The sequence below is a fragment of the Pleurodeles waltl genome, chromosome 4_2 (assembly GCF_031143425.1).
Source record: "Pleurodeles waltl isolate 20211129_DDA chromosome 4_2, aPleWal1.hap1.20221129, whole genome shotgun sequence".
NCBI classification, from domain to species: Eukaryota; Metazoa; Chordata; class Amphibia; order Caudata; family Salamandridae; genus Pleurodeles; species Pleurodeles waltl.
Genome location: NC_090443.1, coordinates 97396609 through 97418812, shown reverse-complemented (window position 1 = coordinate 97418812; position 22204 = coordinate 97396609). Strand labels below are relative to the sequence as shown.

Here is a 22204-nt window from a genome sequence, read left to right as displayed (position 1 = left end):
AAATGTGATCTAATGGCTATATTGTTGATCTGAAGCACTAGACCCAAGTTCTAATGTTAGTGTCTGCCACTTTGTCAAATTGTCTGGCCCTTGGCGTCCTAGGCTTACTCCACGAGCCTTAATTACCTTCTTCTAAATGAAAACAGCGAGGAACACTCAATATGGTGAAAGCGAGAGGTCAACAAAACAATAGACCATTCAAAACTTGGGTGTGGCTATATATGCTTTGGCAGTGCTTAGATCAATGTACTCCTTAGCCTGTTACTCCATAGAAGTTTATGTAATCTCAGCTGTGCTGCCCTAACCAGGCCTTTCTCTGTTTTTTTCCAGATTACTGCCTCAGAACAACTGCAAGTGTGAGGTGGAGCCAAGCCTTAACCTGCCGCTCCAGAAGCACTTCATCAGTCCAGCGTATTCCATTGATTTCTCCACCACCTTCGATCCCACTGAGCTCATGGAATTGCACCGGAGACGGGAGGAGGAGTACAGAAGCCACCGGCAAAGGTGGGAATCACATTTGTAGAGGTACCAGGTATCATGCTTAATTGGTGCTTTTTCCGCAGGTGGTGAGAAATCCCAGAAGAGGGCACCAGGAGTTATCCAGGCACAGCAAAATGCTCGTAATATGTCCATTGTGTAGAACTACAACACTGTCAAATGACCATTTGGGAAACATGTTTCTCGAGTGGCAATTGTCCAAAGTAAGTTCACAGACTGGGCAGGTTCCAACGCTGTCATCAGTTCTATAACCGAAGAACCGTCTTCCCTAAGCCTGCAACTACTTCTAAGTGTTGTCGAGAATTGGACACTAAAAATTATCAATAGGCGGTGTTTTTGATTCCAAGTTGTAAGCAATAACAAGTAAATAATCTTCGCAGTAAATCAGAATACTCACTCAGTATTGATTGGAGACCTCTGCTGATCAGGGAGGGATCTTTGCCTTGCATTGACTCTTGTAATGCTCTGTACTCCAGATCAATCCTTAGGCTGAACAGGTTGTTGCTAGTACTTAATTTGTAAAAGAATAAGTGTCAGAGTCCAACGATTTACTCAGAAGTCTGTGGCAGGTGCTATTAAATGTCAGCATGCCTAATACCAAAGTTTCGTTACCCTTGCTTCTTCCTCATGCCTCTTTAATCCACCACTAGCCACTCTCTGCCCCTTTTATCTCGTTTTTGCAGGTTCTTTCTCATCCCCGCTTCCTCCCTTTGTCACAGTTTTCAGTCTTTCTCTTTCTTTCCGTTTTGTGTGTTTTCTTGCTTTTAGTCAGTCACAGTATTTTGCAATGGAAGGGAAGCTTTCTATATCAAAGCCTATGCTAGACACACATTTGCACTATGGCATAAACTCCCTTTCTTCTATTGCAGAGGAGTAAAGGTAGTGGTTGTGTAAAAGGACACCATGGTTTTATCTGGCCCCTTGGGTAGTGATGTTTGTTGACTGTCTGGCGAGATGATCTTCAGATTTTGTTTAGTTTTGCTGTTTGTTTACATAACTTATTTGTCCTTAAAACTGGCTATATACTTTTATTATGAGCCGGGCTGTTCAGTGCAGCTGTAAATGTAAGCACTCACTGACCTTTGGTCGGTGTCCCTTCATGATAAAATTTACAAACTATGTGTAGGCAGCTGGCCTAATAAAAGCTGCACCTCCCTGGAGTGCTTTTGGACCTGTATGGGTAGTTGCGGTTCACGTGAAGCAGAAGGGACGGGTGGCACACAGGGGTGGGGGAAATTAAATTAAAAATAATAAAAAATAAAAATACCCACTTAGCTTCCCGCCTCGTGCTGCTCCGCTCCTCCGTCTGTCTCCTCGCTGCAGGCAGGCAACTGTGTTGCTGAGCTGGAGAGAGCTCTGTGCGCATGTATGTTTGGCCAGCCTGAGACTGCTAGCTAAACACACATGCGCTCTGAGGGGGAGTTCTGTACACTCCCCCTCATTGCTTGTCATCTCCGTGGCCCCGCCCCTTTTCAGAAAAAATGATAATAAACAGTGTTTATCATCATTTTTTGAGAAAAGTTTTGCAGCTGCCGCTGCTGGGGGGGGGGGGGGGGGCGACAGTCCTCTGCCCTTATGGAGGAGCCTCTCCTATGTATGGGGCATGTGCGGAAAAAAACCTGAAAGGTGAGTTATTAATGGCAGTTCCTAACTTGCATCCAGATCGTAAGCCAAAGTATAATGAAGCTTATTAGGTAAGAAATAATACACTTCCTCAATGCTAATTAATTGATGGCTCCATATCTAGTAGATATCCCTAATCTACCAATGATGTGGTTATGATTTCTGTTTCTGGGATACTTCTCGTCATGAGAGATGGCAGCATCTTCTCGAGAAGGACTTCCATTATAGATCTGAACTTGCCAGTCAGACTAAATGAGGAAAACCCTCTGGACTCATCGACAGTAGCAATTGTGAGTACTCAATATTTCCGAAGCTAATTTTGCACTTTGCCTGCTTACTGATGTGCTTTATACCAATGAAATTTGTGATTTCAGACTAAAGTAGATGGCCATTAGAATAAGAACAGGTCAGCAAGTAAAATCTTGTGTACAAAAGAGTGTGCTGGGCATTTCCTGCTGCACACTCCTCACATGAATGACTAGAAGTGGTCCTTTTCCTAAAGAACCTGCAAAAAGATTAATAACGTTTTAATTAAATTATATTAAATCTGCACATTTTGCCTGCCTGTCTTCTAATTAGTGATTGGACTGCAACTAGCTATAAGAAGGGTCTTGTACCAAAGTTTTGTGTAGCACATAAAACACATTTGTTTTATTAAACCCTTCTCCTTCATTTAGAACTTGCTTTGTTATCAGCCACGCAGGCAACAGGACCTACAATATCTACAGAATTTGGGGCAGATTTGCTAAACTGTCACCCAATGCAGCATAGCAGCCAAAAATGCTGCACTGCGTTGTGTGACAGGAAGGGAGGAGGAGAGTGCTATATCTACAGAGATATAGCTGTCTCCGCACCTTTATCCAAGGGTGGTGTAGAATTTTGCTGCAGTGCGCCACACACACAGCTTTACACCATAGTGCAAAGGTGTGTGTGTGTCTAGCATAGGGTTTGTAATCAAAGGCTTCCCTTCCAGCGCAAAATACTATGCCTAGACAACTTTGAAAACTCTTCTTACTTTGCATGTGTGCTGTACAGTGCAACACACATGCAAAGCCGAATAAGGTGCTACTTTGTTACTCAAAACCCTGTCTCACACTTTTGGTTGATAAGGCTTTGCATCATAAAAGGTGGCAGGTTGCATGGAAAAATCAGCGGCTCCTGGGTGAGAGCGTCGGGCTCCGCCCACCCATCTTTGAAAGTTATGCAGATGCCAATGGTTTAGAGCAAAATGGTAAGTGCTCAGAGAAATTACCATCCATCCACATAACTTTCAATATTGGTAATAAAACGAAGTCTGTGCTGGTTGATGCCCTCAGAGCCTGGCTCCCTTTTCTTTCTCTCATCCTCACTGACACGAGAGACAGGACAGGCAGCCAGGCACTTTCTGTTGAGGCTCTTGCGGTGGTGCACATGTGCTAAGTTTATATATTTTTAACTTCAGCAGGGCCGGCTGATCTAGTGCCAGCCCTTGCCTTCCATTCTCGGGGGTCTTAAGAGACTACCCTCTAATGACGTGCAATAGCGTCAAGTTTCAAATCTGCCCCAGGCTTTTCGGTCATCCGCCCTGTATTTCCCTGGGCTGGTTGTCAATCACAGGCTAAAAACAAACACCCCCTCTTTAACAAGTTGTCACAGAGTGGGGTCTACAAGCATCACTGACCCCACCCTGTGGCAAGCTCAGAAAGGGTGGAGTTACCGGGGATTGTGAAAAGATGCACAGAGTATTTAGCATGGACTACACGCTTTAGAGCAGGTATATCTAAGAGTATTATTTGTACGATTATAGCCTTGCTATGCATGCCATTTTAATTATCTCGTTTGGCCATTTAAAGCATTTGAGCTTTCGATCCATTAACATTTTGTTTGTATTTTTCAAGTGACGCTCTAATTGAAAGTTGCAGTGATGGCACAGATTATTCAGTGTTTTTTTTAATTATGTCAAGTTTAATTTCAGAAGATCCTCGATGGGTGTGAGCGTGTCTGGCCTTATTTGGCCTTTGGTCATTTATTTATAAGGGGACATGTTAGAGGTTCGATGGACCTTTTGACTATACTTAGAGTGATTCCACCATGGGCACAAAATGTACTCATGACCTAACCAACAACAATATAACATGTTTAACAAATCAATCATCAGAGACTTCAAGTCAGTAATCTTTACACACCATGACCCATGTGGCCATGATTAACACCACCTTTTAGTAAAGTTAGAAAGTTTATTTCCCAATATTGACAATGCTAATATCACGTAAATTAATCTCAAGACCAAATGATATGCATATACAAACAACCCAGGCTGACCAAAGCGGCGGAAAAATCTCAATTTACTCAAGACATTTATCAATAAACATTCAAGTGCTACTGTACAAATTAATAACAGAAATAACTGAAAACTAAAGATGGCATACATACATCAATTCAACAGATGAACAAAATATATTATTTGTTAATAACATTTGTTAACACATGGCATACTAGCTAAGCCTCCAATTATAATAGCATGTTTCGGCTTCATGCTAAATTAATTTAGTCAAAAGTTAATTTGGGAAACATCTAACTAGGGCTCTAACAAAATAGCGGTTGGTACTTAAAAGAAAAGAACAAAAGTCTATAACAGAAACAATAGCATTTTGTTATACCTCTCCTGAATGGATCAGCAAACTGAGATTTCTTCGTCAGTTGAACATCTGTCTGGAAAGGACAGTGAAAGGGATTGGCTCAGCCACTGGTGGGCTCTAAGTTAACTGAACCAATTTAGAAAGGGTATCAAGCTAAGAAACAGCATCAATAGCATTAAACACAATTAAGTTAGGAAGACATCAGAAACTGCTCTGCTCCTCGGACTGGGCAGGTGAAGAATCAAGTAACCACTAAACTGCATACTGCATGCTACTACTACTAACTGTCGACTGTCAATTATGTGTGTTCCTGTTCTCCACGTAGTCGGGGTTAAACTAAAATCCATAAAGTATTCTCTCACATCGCTATTGGTCAGAATATCATGTGTTCACAGTAGAACCAATAAACATTAATTTCTAAATGTATGGTATACCTAGACAGTCTTTCAGATGTCGATGATTGGCTCCTCTTCTCTCGTTCCCTTCACCAGTTTCGTCGAGTAACTTTTTAGTTGCAATCATAGCTCAAGTCAGTGAAGCCATTGTTAAGGCCTGAGAACATTTGCTTCTCACGCATCAAGGATACAATTGTATCCGTAGGTAATACACTACATTTCAGCAGACAGTTCTGAAAAGAAACTTTAAGACATCAACATGTTTAACATTGCAAGGTTACAAATATATTTGATCAGCACTGTGTGAACAGTGAGCAAGTGTTAATTCTCTACCTTTGCAAAAACATTTACGAACATTTATTTATGCCATGAAGCTTACATGAGGCTTTGCCAACTAGGCCCAAAATCTCGTAATTACTCTATGCCTAATATTTTTAAGCAAATACATATCATTAATACATTAGTATGAACCACTAGTGCATTTTATTCTACATGTGCACATTATTTAAACTATTAATGTCAGTTCTTTATTAATGTGGTACATGTTATGGTGGCCACTTCAGTGGGCACATTTTTCAAGACACTAGATTTCTCTATGTTAGCATAATTCATGTAAATTCTTAGCTATTAATCAATGCAAATTTATTAGTAATGAAATCAGCTTTCACAGTCCCTCCTGTGATGACTAAATGTGTCATCACACATTACATCATTTAACACAATTTTTGTTAATCTAAAATTTTGTTTCATGATTATGTTTGACATTTCTTTTCTTTCTCCAATTTTCATCGAAATACCTACTCATCATTTCTAATTGAATTTCTTCCCTCCTCTGGTCATTTTTCATTTTCTGCCTTTTAATTACAGTATATACTTTATGAACTCCCCATAAGCCAATGATACACATCATAATAATCAATATTACTTGTTATATATTCCCACTTATACCTTTCCCTAGGTTGGCCAGCCAATTTCCCACAGAAGCAAAACATTTGCCAACCTTTTCCCAAACTGCAGGTTCTTTTAGAATTTTTAGGTCAGACTTAATATTCGTCAGATTGTTAATAAAGCTTTTCATTTCTCTACTTTTGTCAGGAATATATGTGCAACAATGTTGCGATTTCAGCATTTTACTGACTCCACCTTCCTTTGCTAAAAGGATGTCTAACGCAAGGCAGTTCTGAAAAGTCATAGAACGTACAACAGCCATTTCCGTGTCCATTAAGACCATGGCTCCTGAAAAACTAGTCAGCATGTTTTTGTGTTTCGATTTGCGATTCGTTTTCTTTTCAGTCTTCGATCTCCATTTAATTCTCCACCACTCAAGTTTTCTTTTCTTGTGGTGTCTACTTCCTCTTTGATTGTGGATACCATGATTGATTCTTTCCTCTTAGCTTGTGATCCTGGCCACTTGTCTCCTTTCAGTGTTCCCTTGGCTTATGCTCTTTTCAGGGCTGGACTTTCAGCTTCTCCTTGTTCTGCAAGATTTTGACTTGAAGTACCTGCGATTGTTCTTGGAGGAGTCAGATTGGTTTGACTTTGATCCAACTCAACCCTCTCTACCCGATCTGTGGGTTTTCTCTGTCTGCTTTTCGAGATTGTCTGCTTCTGGGAGAGCCCTCCTCTGACAAGACTCTCCTGCTGCCTCAGTTGAGGCTAGTTCAATGTCACTTTCCTGTAAGTCCTGTGTTTCGACTCCTACAGGAGTACCTGGATTTTCTTCTGTCTGCTCAGAGTCTGTTTCTGATTCTCCAGTTTCCTTCTCTGTTTCTGGAGTTCGTCTGGAGGTTGCTGGTATTCTCAACAACTTTTCTTCATTGTCCAAAGGACAGGGTACTTTTCAGGTGTGACTGGCATGTATCCTGTTTGGAACTTCTGCATAGCTGTAGTAGTACCCAGTACAACTGGGCAACAGTCTAGTTTTCCTGTCGCTTGTGTTTCTCATTGGAAATAATGGTAGCACATCCGGCCATTTCAAATTTGTGGACGTACATATTTTTGCAAGTCATGACTTCAGGGTTCCATTAATCTGTTCTATGGGTCCTGAGGCTTCCGGATGGTAGCTGCAGGGCAACTTCTGGTCAATGTTTAAGGTTGAACATAGTAATTTTATTACTTTATTATTGAAGTGACTTCCTCTATCTGATTCTAAAGAGACAGGAAAACCAAAATGTGGTATTAGTTCCCTAAGCAATAACTTTGCTACGGTAAGTCTGTCATTCCTACATGTGGGGTATGCTTCAATCCAATTACTAAAAATGCAATCACCAGCACATATCTCAATCCCCACACACAGGCATTTCAATGAAATCCATTTGCATTTTGTATAAATAGACCTCCCATTCTCCCAGTGTGGCTCATGTTGATGACTGTTCTTTTACCCACATTCATCTGTTGGCAGATGATAGGACTGTGGCAAGCTGCTTCGGCAACCTGTCTAACCTTGGATTGAACCAAGTCTCCTTAAAGGTGCGAATCATGGCATCCCTCCCAACATGTACTTGACCATGATAAAATCTAGACATTTGAGTCAGCAGGCAATTAGGCATGACTACTTGGCCTTGCCCTGACACCCATATGTTGTCATCCCTCTGTACACATTTCAATTTAACCCACATTTTCTTTTCTTCTTCGTCAACATTTTCATGGGGGCTTTTTAGCTCTTCCCAGGTATCTACTACAGTCAAAACGCAATTAGCAAATTTCTTCTTCAGGCAACAGTTCCCATTAGTCTTTGACATATATACAATTCAATGCACAAACCCTTGTGACTTGATCTGCATATACATTTCCCATAGACACAAAATATTGTGATCTCTGGTGTGTACTGCATTTTACCACAGTAATCTTTTCAGGCATTTGTAAAGCTTGTAACAAATCATGTATTCTTTCACCATTTCAAACTGGTGAACCAGAGGAAGTCATGAAACCTCTCTGTGTCTATAGCTGGCCAAATCGCGCACTATTCCAAATCCATACTGACTGTCTGTATAAATGGTAACTTTAAGCTGTGTACAAACATGGCATGCTCTAGTAAGAGCCACCAATTCAGCTACTTGTGCTGAATACACTTCCCAAAGCCAGGAAGCTTTGAGTATACCAGAAGTTGTGCACACAGCAGATCCTGCTTTTCGTGTTCCCATGTTATCTCTTAAACAGAAACCATCAATAAAGATAATTTGGTCATTTTCATCCAATTGTGTATCTCGAATATCAGGCCTAGGTTTTGCACACAATTCAGTTACTTCAAGACAGTCATGTTCAACATCTTTCAATTTATCAATTTCAACATTTTCCTTTGGAAGCAAAGTTGCTGGGTTAAGCACTGTACACCTTTTCAGAGTAACATTTGGAGAACCCAAAATTACAGTTTCATATATGGTCAACCTAGCGTTTGTTAAATGTTGTGTCTTTGTTCGGGTAAGCAAAACTTCATTGGAGTGAGGGACCAAAACAGTTAAGGAATGTCCCATCACAATGCTCTCACTCTGAGTGAGGCTCAATCCAACCGCTGCCACAGTTCGCAAACAGCCAGGAAATGCTGCTGCGACTGGGTCCAAAGTAGCTGAAAAATATGCTACAGGCGGTTTACAAACCATGTACCTGGGTCAAAACAGATAAGGAACATGCATCATGCTTATGATAAAACAACATGAATGGTTTTGTGTAGTCAGGCATTCCCAAAGCCGGAGCTTTACACAGACTTTCTCTCAACTAAGTAAAGGCTTTCATACAAGCTTGGTCTAACTCTAGGGGATCAGTAACCTCTTTGTGAGTCAGCTTCTGCAACGGTTTTGAAATTATTAAAAAATTGGGAATTTACTGGAGACAACAGCTCACCGTTCCCAGAAACATTCTGACATCTCTTTGAGTAACAGGGGGATTCATCTGCCATATGGCAGTGACTCTCTCTCTGGAAATCTTTCTAGCTTCCTTTTAAATTTAGTGTCCCAAATATTTCACTTCTTTCTGACAGTACTGTAATTTTGCTGGGGGCACTTTAGTTCTGTTCTTTGCCAAATGATTTAGTAAGGCAATAGTATCTTGCCTTCATGCTTCCTTTGTTTTTGAAGCAACCAACAAATCATCAATGTACTGAACCAGTGTCGATTGGGATGGTATTTCCAAGGCCTCCAAATTATTTTTTAATATCTGATGAAAATGGACAGGGACTCTGAAAAACCTTCAGGAATTCTGCACCAACAATATACGCAATCAAGGAATTTAAAGCAGAAAAGAAACTGGCTATCCTTGTGAAGAGGCACAAAAAAGAATGCTTGTGATGGGTCCGCTACCATGAACTACTCAGCATTGCATGGGATCTGAAATAATATCACTGCTGGATTTGACAGCACTGGACAACATTTAATCACAATATCATTGATTTTTCTCAAATCCTGAACAATCCGAAATTTCCCACAGGGTTTTTGCAGTTCCATGATAGGTGAGTTACATGGGCTGCTCAATACTTCTTTTAGAAGACCTTGTCTTACAAATTCTGCAATTATAGGTGCAGTCCTTCAGTAGTATCCTGTGTCATGTGATATTGAGGAATCTTGGGGAAAACTGTGTTTGGCTTGACTGGGACTCTAAATGGCTCAACTCCTTTGACTAGACCAATGCCCTTCCCTGACAAATCCCATACTTTCACCTTAACTGTTCCCTGTAAGTCAGAAGGAAGATCTCATATTGTGAAAACAGGAAAGAAACGGATCAAGGGGTACTCCTCATTTACTCAGTTACAATCAGTTGTCTCAGACTGGTCATCTTCATCATTATTATTTGTCTGGGTGGCAATCCCATTATTTGAACAGGTAATTGACCATCTCGTTTTACATAGCAAGCCCCTTCCTAGTAAGGGAACCGGAATAGAGTCACAAACCCCAAATTGGTGCAGTCCTTTGAAATTTCCAATTTTATCTGGAACTGGCTCTGTGATCGGGTTTGTCAAATACTGGTTTGAAACTCCTACAATCTGTACTGTTTTCCCTGAAAGAGGTAAGTTGGGAACTTCTGCAGTCCTCACAGTAGAGCGTGTAGCTCCTGTATTCACTAAAAATGACCCATTACCTTTCCCTTCATGTGTGGACCTTTCTGGTCTACTTCTAATGAAGCTGCTAACACGCACTCTTCTTCATCTGAAGTCTCACTCGCCTATTCATCATTCGATTCATCCTCACTGTGTAATGGGTATTGATGTAATGTGTTCTCACTTGTGTTAAACTGTTGACCTGTGCCCTGCTGAGTAAGCATCACCTGCTGCTATTCCATTGGAGCCTGAGGAATCTGAATTTGTTGTCTAGGTACCATTTGAGCTTGGAGTTGCATTTGCTCTGACTGTGGCATCTGCAAACGTGGCATTTGAATCTGTTGCATGGGCTGAGGACCTTGCACTTGATTCACCATATTTTGGAAATTAACATTTTGACCCCTCATTCTTGGTCCTCTCATGTTTGGAAAAGGATTGATTTAATTTATCTGTGGTGCAACATCTTCCTGTTTTAGCACTGGACACTCCCGCTTCCAATCTCCAAGGCATCTGCAAGCGTGACAAGCTAATGTCCTTTTCATAGTCTGCATATCATTCTGGATAACTACAGTATTCAAGTCAACACCGCGACTCACATTTCCATTTCCAGCCCGACCTCTACCTTTTGCAAGGTTCTGAAACCACATGTTTCCCAGCTGCTGCTGCAGAAAACTCCCTTGCATTCCTGATTGTGCTGCTTTAATCAGCATCACTATTGCTTTCTCTTTCAACTTTCTCTGCTTCAATTCAGTCTCATCACTAAAGTACTTGGCATATTGCAATAGTTCATCAATCGGCTTTGCTTGCCAACAAATCAAATGACTCTTAATCATCTGGCTAATTTCCGGTCTCAATTCTTCAACAAATGTAACACAAAATGAATGATGTCTTTCGGCTCAATTGTTTCTGTACCACTGTAATGTTTAAATACTTGTAACAATCTCTCATATTACGCATGTATGGACTCCTTTCCTTCTTGAGCTGCCCTGTCTATTGTCTGCCAATCAATATTCTTAGGAGAAATTTGTGATTTAAAAAATTCAATCACTTTGCAATAGTGTTTCATTACCCCTGGAGATGGTGCACCGGTAGCCAGATCTCGTGGAGTCTCTCTTGTTGGCCAATTTACACTCCTTTTGCATTCAGTCCATAAGTCGGCTGGAACTACTATTTCTAATAGGGTATTCAAATCTTCCCACAGGCATTTTGCAAGCTTCACGAACATGTCTGTTTGCTGGTACCATTCCAGTGGCTTCTCTCTCAATCTTGGGTAGTCATTTGTAAATGACAAAATGTCTCTTCTGCTCCAAGGGACATGTACAAAAGTTCCTTTTGGAATTTCTCTAATCGGTAACATTTTTACTGGATTATCAGTCTGCTGCGCACTAGCAGTTAAATTCACAGAATCCCTTTTATCTTGTCTGGTTTCTTTACTCATCTGCCTTCCCATTTATCTAAGGCTCCCCATGTCTGAATGCTCTGGATCAATTCCCTGATGTGAATTTTCATTCCCGGTATTCTCATGTTTTCAATATCTTTTGAGTCAAATTCAAATCTATAGCTGCTTCTCAAATGGTTTGTTTACTAATCTGCCAGGTCTACTAATTTCTGGTGTACCAACCCAGCTTTGTTGGTAATTAGTTTGTACAAGACGTGCAATTCATCTTCACTGTATGCGTCAATTCTGCTTAGTCCAATTGTTCCCGTAATTAATTCCTCTATTTCTAATTTAAGTCTGGTCAAATTCAATGGGCTTCCTCCATCTGAATCTCCTGGTGTGCTATTCAGCCTTTCCAGCCATTGAGTTAATTGCTGGGCTGTCAAACCTTGTAACAAGATATTATTATTACTATTATTATTACTTACATTGGGCACTTGTTGTAACATTAGACACGGAGTCTCTGGGATCATGAAAAATGGGGTAGGACCTATGTCTATTTTCCCTGGATTGTTTGGTGGAGTCCTGGAATAACTCAATTCAATTAATGTACCTGCCATATCAAATATCTGTTTCATCGGAGTCATGACCCCTGTGTTCACATTCAATCTCTCCATTTCTACACTTGAATTCAAAATTTTCTGTTCATTACTCTTATTATTTCCTTGAGCAAACAGTGGTATGACTGGACCAATATTAACGGGTACTGACACAGAGTCTGGACTCGGTTGGACATTTTGATCTCTAGGGTACATGACTCCTGTATTCTGACTTGGCAATGCAGAGGTATTTGTCTGTGACACTGTTACGGGGTGTATCTTGGGATTGTCTGGGCTTGCATCGAAGGTATTAAGTTAGGTGTAGTCTCTATCTGGATCAGTGTCACCTTCTGATAAACCTGTCTCATCTGTGGAACTTGTCCTGTTGGCATTATTAGGCTTGGTGTGGAATTTACAATAGGGACATCTGGATAAATTCTATGTTGGTCAACCTGCGGCATAGATGTCTGAATTGTGGAGCTGTTTTGGACAATATGGCTAACCTGTACCTGTCTTTGTACAGATTCAATGGGTATTGGAGCAACAGGATCTGCACTAGTACTTTGGCCTGTCTCATGTGTTGCATAAGGTGTGGAACGATTTCTCAATAATTGCAAAATAAATTCATCATCATCTGAGCCTTCATTGTAAGTCAAAGACTTTCTAGACTCTGTCAACTTCTGCTCCTTTTCCTCAGAAGGGTACAAACCCTTCTTCTTGGTATTCTGTTTGGTATTGCTCTCATTTTCTCGTGTAATTGCATGAAACACCTTTCTTCCCTGTAAAGTCTCAGTTCTCCAAAATTTCTGTTCACTATCCCATTTTGCCTCAGCTAAAGTTTTCTCGGCTTTTCTCATTCTTCTCTCAAATTTCTGTTGCTGTCTGGCCACTAACTCCCAAATAGCTAATGCTTCAAATTGTTCAGGTCTTGGAGGAGGTTTTGAATCATACAGTACTCTCTTTAAATTCTCTAATATTCTCAAAATAAAGGTTCCATGGGCAGGAAACAATAAGCTCCCTTCCTTTGTCTTTGCACCATAGTTTTAACCAAAGACATGGTGCAGCACCTTGTTCTTAGAATACAATATATGCGGATGTACCTTCTAATGGTGTAATTTCTCCTACTCTAACTGGAATGAACGCATATCCCCTTAGGGCACTGAATAATGCTTTGAAAATTTTTATTTCTGTATTTAAGCTATCCTTTAATCAAATCAGGAAGAAATTTCAATCCCAAAATCCTTTTTGCTTGCCTTCTCAACCAATAACACTTCACGCCTTGTCCACCAATCTGCAGCCTTTTTCACCAGCCAACCTATCCCAGCGCGGCTCTAGTGACACCGCACTCACATGTACAGCAGCTGACAAAGCCCGCCGGCTTGTCTTCCTCAACTCAGATTTGCACCAAACTAAATGCAAATAATGTATGCACTAAATAAAAATAAATACACAAACTTATCTATTTACTACAGGTAGGTAACACAATTGCTTCGGAAACCTTACTGAATTTTCAGCTGCGGCTTTTAGCTCTAACAGGTACTCCTTCACTCTCAGTTTCCCTGACTCGCAAGCAAAATTCGACCAGAAAATTTTACCCTCAACTGATCATCAGATTCTCCTGGTGCACTTAAGATTCACCAAATCTCCATTGAAACTAACATTCACTTTAACACACACTCTGAGTTTGTCAACCAAGCTTGATTGACCTATTAAACAGACAAATTACAACATAAACCAAGAGTCTTCTGCACTTAAACAATACTCCAGAGTCTTAGACCATGCAGAGTCCGTATGACAACAACATCATCGTGGGCAATTTTGTTAGCACAAAGCGCCACACACATGTCAAGTTTGATGACTTCCCTACACACACACTCTTTGAAGTACACAAACTCCCTAAAAAATCTCATTGGAGTATGCAAACTCCTTAAACAACTTCATTGGAGTATGCAAACTCCTTATTTACTCAAAATTCACCTTCGATTTGCTTAAGCCTTGCAAGCGCAAAATCTATTCCATGCAGACTCTCACTAGGAATGCTGAGAAAATCTTGAAACAAGCCTTGGCAAAGTCTAGGGTTTGGGGAAAGTCATAGTAGGCTCTTAGGGAGACATAACCCTTTACTATCTACGACTGGGACGTCACAACAGCCTCTCAGGGAGACATAATCATTTGTTTCTTACCTATACCTGGAAAATTATAGTGGCCTCTTAGGATGACATAACCATACATTCCATACCTATTTCTGGGAAATCGTGGTGGCCTCTTAAGGAGATGTAACCATCCATCTCTGCTACCAATTTCTGTGAGCGCTTCTGGCCTTATTTGGGCTTTATTACTTTATTTATAAGGGGATGTGTTAGGGGTTCGATTGACTTTTTGACTACGCTTAGAGTGATTCCACCATGGGAACAAAATGTACTCATGACCTAACCAACAACAACCTAACATGTTTAACAAATCAATCACCAGACACTTTGAGTCATTAATCTTTACACACCATAACACAGGTGGTCATGTAGAACTTCATCTTTTAGTAAAGTTAGAAAGTGTATTACCCTATGCTAGCAATGCTAATATCACGTAAATTAATCTCAAGACCAAATGATAAGCATATACAACACAGGCTGACCAAAGCGACGGAAGAATCTCAATGTAACCAAGACATTTATCATTAAACATTCAAAAGTTACCATACAAATTAATAACATAAATAACTGAAAAATAGAGATGGCATACATCCATTCAACAGTTGGACAAAATCAATTATTTGTTAATAACATTTGTTAACACATGGCACACTAACTAACCCTCCAATTATAAATAGCATGTTTGGGCTTCATGCAAAAGCAATTTAATCAAAAGTTAATTTGTGAAACATCTAACTAGGGCTCTATCAAAATAGGGGTTGGTACTTAAAAGAAAATAACAGAAACAATAACATTTTGTTATACCTCCCCTGAGTGGATCAGCAAACTGTGATTTCTTTGTCAGTTGGACATCTGTCTGGTCAGCTTCAGCAAAGGACAGTGAAAGGGATTGGCTCAGCCACGGTTGGGCTCTAAGTTAACGGAACCAACTTAGAAAGGGCATCAAGCTAAGGAAACAGCATCAATAGCATTAAACACAATTGCGTGATGAGGCTAAAGTTAGGAAGACAGCAGAAACTGCTCTGCTCCTCTTTAGACGGGGCTAATAAAGAATCAACTAAGTGCTAAGCTGCATACTGCATGCTACTACTACCAACTGTGTTCCTGTTCGCCATGTAGTCGAGATTAAACAAAAATCCATAAAGTATTTCCTCACATTGCCACTGGTCAGAATTTCATGTGTTCACTGTAGAACCAATAAACATTTATTTCTAAATGTATGGTATAACTAGACATTCTTTCACATGTCGATGATTGGCTCCTCTACTCCTGTTACCATCACCAGTTTCGTTGAGTAACTTTTCAGTTGCAATCATAGCTCCAGTCAGTGAAGCTATTGTTAAGACCTGAGAACATTTGCTTCTCACACATCAAGGATACAATTGTATCTGTAGGTAGTACACTACATTTCACTCAAAAAAGTTTATGACATCAAGTTGTTTAACATTGCAAGGTTACAAATCTGTTTGGTCAGCACTGCACGAACAATGAGCAAGTGATGAATCTCTGCTTTTACAAAAACATTTACGAACATTTATTTATGCCATGAAGCTTAATGTAAGGCTTTGTTGAATAGGCCCAAAATCTCATAATTACTCTATGCCTAATATTTTTAAGCAAATACATACCGTTAGGACATTAGTATGGACCACTAGTACATTTTATTCTACATGTGCACATTATTTAAACTATTAATATCAATTCTTTATTAATGTTGTAAATGGTCTGGTGGTCACTTCAGTGGGCACATTTTCAAAGACACTCGATTTCTCTATGTTAGCATAATTCATGTAACGTCTTAGCTATTAATCAATGCAAATTTATTAGCAAATAATTCAGCTTTCACAATGGGCTTAGTTCCACTTATTTATTCTCACTCAACTTACAACCTGCATCATATCTACTACTTTTGTCAAAGATAAAAGGGTTTATGCAATCTTAATTTAACCTTGCATTATGCTTTACTTATGCTTTATTGAACACTTTAGCCAGTGACCTCTTTAACATCTCACTAACAGCAGAAATATTAATTCTCTTTTCAAGGCAGTAATGAAAATTTGAATGTGCTCATTGCTTTTCAAATTAAACTTTTCATCATTTATATACATATTGTGTAGCAATCATTTCAGAACTTTACTGTTAGTTAATGGCCAGCGATATCGACTTTAGAACTGCCAACTGTGTTTGAATCTTGTCATCGCTCAACATCCTGTGATTCTGGGCAAATCACTTTAGCTCCTTGTGCCTACAAGAAACAGTGAATTCATCCTTGTGTAGTATAACTGGTGCTCACGTAAAGCACTCCAAATATTTGGGCTACATAAAAATGTAGCAAAAAAAGAAAACTTCTCAGAGCGCAGGGACGCACATTTTTCTTTTAAACTTAAATGTTCAGTGCGCTCTTTGGTAACCCTTCTATCTTGTTACACTTAGGGCCTCATTATGACCCTGGCGGGCGGCGGAGGCCGCCCGCCAGGATCCCGCCCTCCAAATTACTGCGCCGCGGTCAAAAGACCGCGGCGGGTATTACGAGTTTTCCCCTGGGCTGGCGGGCGGTTCCAGTTAAACCGCCCGCCAGCCCAGGGGAAAACGACCTTCCCACGAGGATGCCGGCTCGTAATCGAGCCGGCGGAGTGGGAAGGTGCGACGGGTGCTACTGCACCCGTCGCGTATTTCACTGTCTGCAAGGCAGACAGTGAAATACATTTTGGGGCCCTCTTACGGGGGCCCCTGCCGTGCCCATGCCATTGGCATGGGCACGGCAGGGGCCCCCAGGGGCCCCGCGACCCCCCCCTACCGCCATCCTGTTCATGGCGGCTTTCCCGCCATGAACTGGATGGCGGTAGGGGGGGTCAGAATCCCCATGGCTGCGGCCATGGAGGATTCCAATGAGCAGCGGAAAGTCAGCGGGAGACCGCTGACTTTCCGCTTCTGACCGCGGCTGAACCGCCGCGGTCAGAATGCTCATTGGAGCACTGCCAGCCTGTCGGCGGTGCTCCTGTGGTCGGTGGCCCTGGCGGCCACCGGCCGCCAGGGTCAGAATGACCCTCTTAATGTCCAGGTGAAAATCGCTTTTAATTAAGCATTTCATCAAGTTTGTATGGATTAAGATCTTTTTATTAAGGTCAGATAATAGGCCAAATACAATAACTTCTCAAACCATCCTCATCTGGTGGCCACCAATTATCTAAAGGGAGGGAAATAAACAGGGGTAGAGCTAAACAAAACAACATAAGATGCCTATATCTATTCTGGGTCCTACCAACAGATCCTAAAACAAGGACAAATAGGGGCTAGCTGTGAAACTCAATGAGGGTGAGTGCCGTTTTGGCCAGGTGGTGTTGTGAGCTGTCAAGTGTAGTATGCAGAGGTAATGTGGGCAGGTCAGCTCCCTAAAATCGTCGGAGAAGTAGTTGATGCAAGGGCCCCATGTCCTAGCAAACAGCAGCATCACTCCTGCAGCCCTTGCTGTGATCTTTTCCATGCCGAAAATATCCCCTAATTTATGAAGCCAGACCATGTGCTTAGGGATGTCACTTGAGTGCCACCAGACAGTAGCAAATGTTTAGCGGCCCCTGTCACCAGTGTGATAGCTCTCTCCTTCTGGGATTTAGGAGGATATGTCAGGGGGTTTGGAAGCCCCAGTAGGACGTAGCTTGGTAGCCTTGGGATGGTAGTTTCATGGATGCCATCTATAGCCTGTAGTACGGAGTCCCAGAAGGAGGCTATTTTAGGGCAGTGTCATAAAATATATTAACGTACCCATTTGGCTGCTTTGGCGCCAGCACTGATCAGTGGTACCCAACCTGCAAGCGGCAATCCGCTCCGGTGTATAATACCAATAATGAGCTATTTTTAGGAAAGGTTCTTGGTATTCATGTTACAGGCCTGTGCAGGACATCTCGTCTTTCATTATCCGAGGAGACACAGCCACACTACCTCTCCCACCTGCGTCTTGCCATGGTTTTCGCCAAGAGAGGAGGCCTCACCAAAAAATCATAGAGATCTAAGGTAAGCTTTTTATCGGTTATGTGAGTAAGTAACCAGCACTCGAAGGGGGTAACATGTCTGCTTGCATGCCGGTAGATCACTGCTGAAATCACCCAGTGGCACATTGCCAGATATTTCCAGTACACCATCAATGATATACCAAAATCCTCCTGGAGCTGTGGGAACTCCACAACACCGGCAACGTAAAAAAAATCCCCAACTCTCTTACAGTTAGAATCCTGCCAGATCTGGAACGAGGATCCAGTGAGTGCCAGAAGAAAGTCTGGGTTGCCAATGAGTGGGGTTTATGGAGATATAGGAGTGGATAAGCCCTTTTTCACATACACCTTGTCCGACGCCTCCATTGTGGCTCACAAATTGGGGGATATATAGACCCTCGGGGTCGAGATGCCCTAGGTAGCCAAGGGGTTTTCCAAATATGTTGCCCTGCCACTACCTGAATAATTAAGCACCAGTGCTTCTCTGTGCGTGCCTGTGACCATTCTACCAAATTTTGCAGTTGGGCTGCTGATACTAGCTCAGCAGGTGAGGCACCCCTGGACCACCCTCGAACACCGATAAATAGGCCTGTGCCTTTGCCATTCTCACCTTTTTCCCAACCCAGATGAACTCCCAGATTAAGTTCTGCAGTTTATTTAAAAATCCAGAAGGTGGCTGCAACAGGAGGGTTTTCATAAGAAAAGGCACATTTGGCAATAGCATAGTACGTGCACTATTTAGCAACGCAGAGTAGTTGCTATTAGCTATATCTATCAGCGTAAGACGGATCTGTAGGCCCCGATAGTTCAACCCCTGCACCGCCCATGCGAAGGGCAGGACTTTCAGAAGCTGTGCCTAGTCCGTTTCCAGGTGATAGAGGACTTGGTTAAGTTCATTTAGAACCCTGCCACTGCTCTAAATGCTGTCAACTCCTCCATAAACACCAGGAGTGAATGTTGTGGGTGAGACACATAGAGTAACATGTCATCCGCGTAAAGTGCTATTTTGTGGGACCTACTGCCCATTGGAACTCCAGGTATATGCACGTTTTGGCACACTCGTTCAGAAAATGGCTCTATTTACAGATCAAAGAGTAGCAGCTACAGGGGGCAACCCTGTCCTGTGTCTCTGAAGATGGGAATTGGCTTGGACACAGAGCCATTCATGCTCACTATTGCCTGTGGGGAATTATAATTGCACAAGATCCAGTGACAAAACAGCGGTCCGAGCCCATACAGGTGTAGGATTGCACTCAAGAATCTCCAATGTACTCAATTGAAAGCCTTCTCCACATCTATCGATAGAAGCAGAGAAGGCCTCTTGGCATGCTGGGTCTTGTCCAGGATGTGGCATAGCCTTCTAGTATTATCAAAATGTGTATGTTCTGGAATAAACCTGGTTTGATCAGGGTCCAGCAGGCCCTGCATATAGGGCCTCAACCTGGATGGCAAAATGCCCGTAAAGAGCTTAGCGTCCGTATTTAACAGCGTGATCGGTCCATAAGATGCGCACAGCTGGGGGTCTTTCCCTGGCTTAGGAATCACTATAATCATGCCTAATTGTATCGTAGGAGTGAGCTTGCCAGATACAGCAAACCCATTGTATAGTTGAGCCAGAATAGGCGCTAGGAGGACCCCGAAGGACTTGTAAAATTCCGCCACAGGGCCATCTTGCCCTGGGGTTTTCAAGGTGACGTTAACAACAAGGTATGCCTCTATCGTCTTCTGGTGGTGTCCGAATATGAAAAATAGGTATATCCTCTAACTGCAAGGTTTTTCACATGCCACACATCTATCAACCCTGCCCCCTCCACCCGTTCCCGAAAAACAGTTTAGAAGGCTCCGACCTCGCCGTGCCGCTGAGCTGATATATCTAGATGGGTGTCCAGGACGATATTGTAGTCCCCCCTATGAGTATGTCCTTATCGGGTGTGGAGAGTACCTGACCAATTGCTTCTCTAAGAAATTGTTCTTGGTGATTATTAGGGCCAAAAATGCTCGCTAACGTGAATCTAAACTTCTGCATGCCCATCATTAATGCCAGCAGCCTTCCTTTTCTTTCAGCCTGTGTGCCCAGCACCCTCCCCGGGAAATATGTGGCCCCAGTATCACTATTCCCTCCCTCTGCCCAGGGCCTGAAGAGTGGTACTGCCTATAAAATCATTCAGATCTAAATCTCTTCCAGTCTGCCCCAACTAGGTGTGTTTCTTGCAACAGGCAGATGCTGCACTTGGATTCCGTAAGGAGTGAAATTAGAGCCAGCATCTTCACTGGTGCATTAAGTCCGCTTACATTAAGACTAAGTACGGTGATCGTCATTTATGAACTACACAGCAGTCTGGTAATGTCCTTTCCGTCCATGTGGGGTGCAGTCCGTACTATCGACTAGTGGATCTGTTGGGGACATGTCCATGTATTCTGTTTCCCAGAAGTGCATCATTGACAAAGAAAAAACAAACAAACAACATTTAAGCCAACTAGTTCCCTGCCCAGGAATAACACAAGGTCCAACTCCAGGGTAGAGCATTGTGCACCAAGATGTCTGTATCTCCACGTCCATCCACCGAGGATGGAGCTCCACCATCTTCTCATACTGGGTCACCACTGCCCTTCGATCCTCAAACCCACAGCGACAGTAGAGAAGACACAGGACCTGAGTACGGCCTGGGTGGATGAGATAGTCCGTCACAAATGTAACGGATATCCCCCCCACTGTTTTACAAGTTCCATAATGGAACTTGTAATACGGCGGGTAGGATATCCATCACGTTTGTGAGGGGGTATCCCATCTGCCAAGGATGGAATCAGGCCCACAGTCTCTTGATGGCCTGCTCCGTGGGCTTTGACTGCAGCACAGACAACAGTCCTCTGTGCCAGTACTAGGCATCCGTGGCCACCTCAGACTCACTCCCCTCGCTCCCTGGTCAGCGGCGCTCTCTCCTGTCTGCTCTCATGTTCGGAGGGTTTGTGCGGCTTCCCTTTTCGCTGTTTGTTCCTGTGGTGCCGGCCTTCTGTGGGAGTCGCCAGGGTGTGATTCAGGATTGGGGTTGAAGACTCCCCTTGGGCAACATTCATGTCTGGCAGGGAGGTAGCTTCCTCCGGGGTGCGGATGTTGCACGTTTCATTTTGCCAAACAAACTTCATTCAGAAAGGATGGCCCCATTTATCATTTATAACTAATCCCTTTATCTCTGAGGATTTTTGTTACCGACCTAAGGGCACGGCGTTGCTGCAGGTTCAAGGGCGAAAGGTCCTGGAACAAGTACAGTCTATGCCCTTCAAATTCAATCGCCTTTTGTTCTCTGGTTGCTGCTAAGATGATTTCTCGCTGATGATAGTGATGTAGGCATATAAGTATATCTTGGGTTTGCCCTGGGGATTAGGCAGGTCGACCTGCCCTATGTGTGGGGTCTAACAGGATATCATGATCTTTGAGTGCTGGAGCGACATGGCGAAAGAGACGGATCACAAAGTCCTCCAACTTCCCGGTAATCGCCTGCACCTCGATCTATTTTCCAAACCTTCCAGGCGATACTGCAGATTTCTGTTGCTGTCTTGCAGATCTAGAATCTCCCTCCTGTGCTGGTTTATTTCCTCCTCCTGGGTATCATGAGTGCTTTCTACCATGTCCATTCGCTGCCTGAATTCCACTATCTACCTTTTTAGATCTTTAACATCTGCTGCGATTTCCTGCTTGAGAGTGGCAAATTCTTCAAACAGTACCCCGAACAGCGGTTCCAGGAAGGCCTTTGTTATAGGGGTGGTACCATCATCTGGGCCCGCTCCACTTATGGCCCTCTTCCCCCCACGCTGGGTCTGCCAACCACGAGGAAGGGCGTTTGCTAGGCACAGCAGGTGCTCCGCACCCCACACTTCTCCACAGCACACACACTGGGACACCCGGCTCAGTCCACCAATACCATGA

The 22204-nt window shown here is 42.5% G+C and overlaps 1 protein-coding gene across 5 annotated transcripts in view; it reads left to right on the top strand.

The window, feature by feature from the left end:
• The window catches only part of B4GALNT1 (beta-1,4-N-acetyl-galactosaminyltransferase 1), a 556280-nt gene that overhangs the window by 373869 nt on the left and 160207 nt on the right, over positions 1-22204 (top strand). For all 5 annotated transcript variants that reach the window (XM_069230844.1, XM_069230843.1, XM_069230845.1 and 2 more), the window contains one exon: positions 331-504. In XM_069230844.1, coding sequence (XP_069086945.1) covers positions 331-504 — 174 coding nt within the window. The remainder of the gene's footprint in view (positions 1-330; positions 505-22204) is intronic.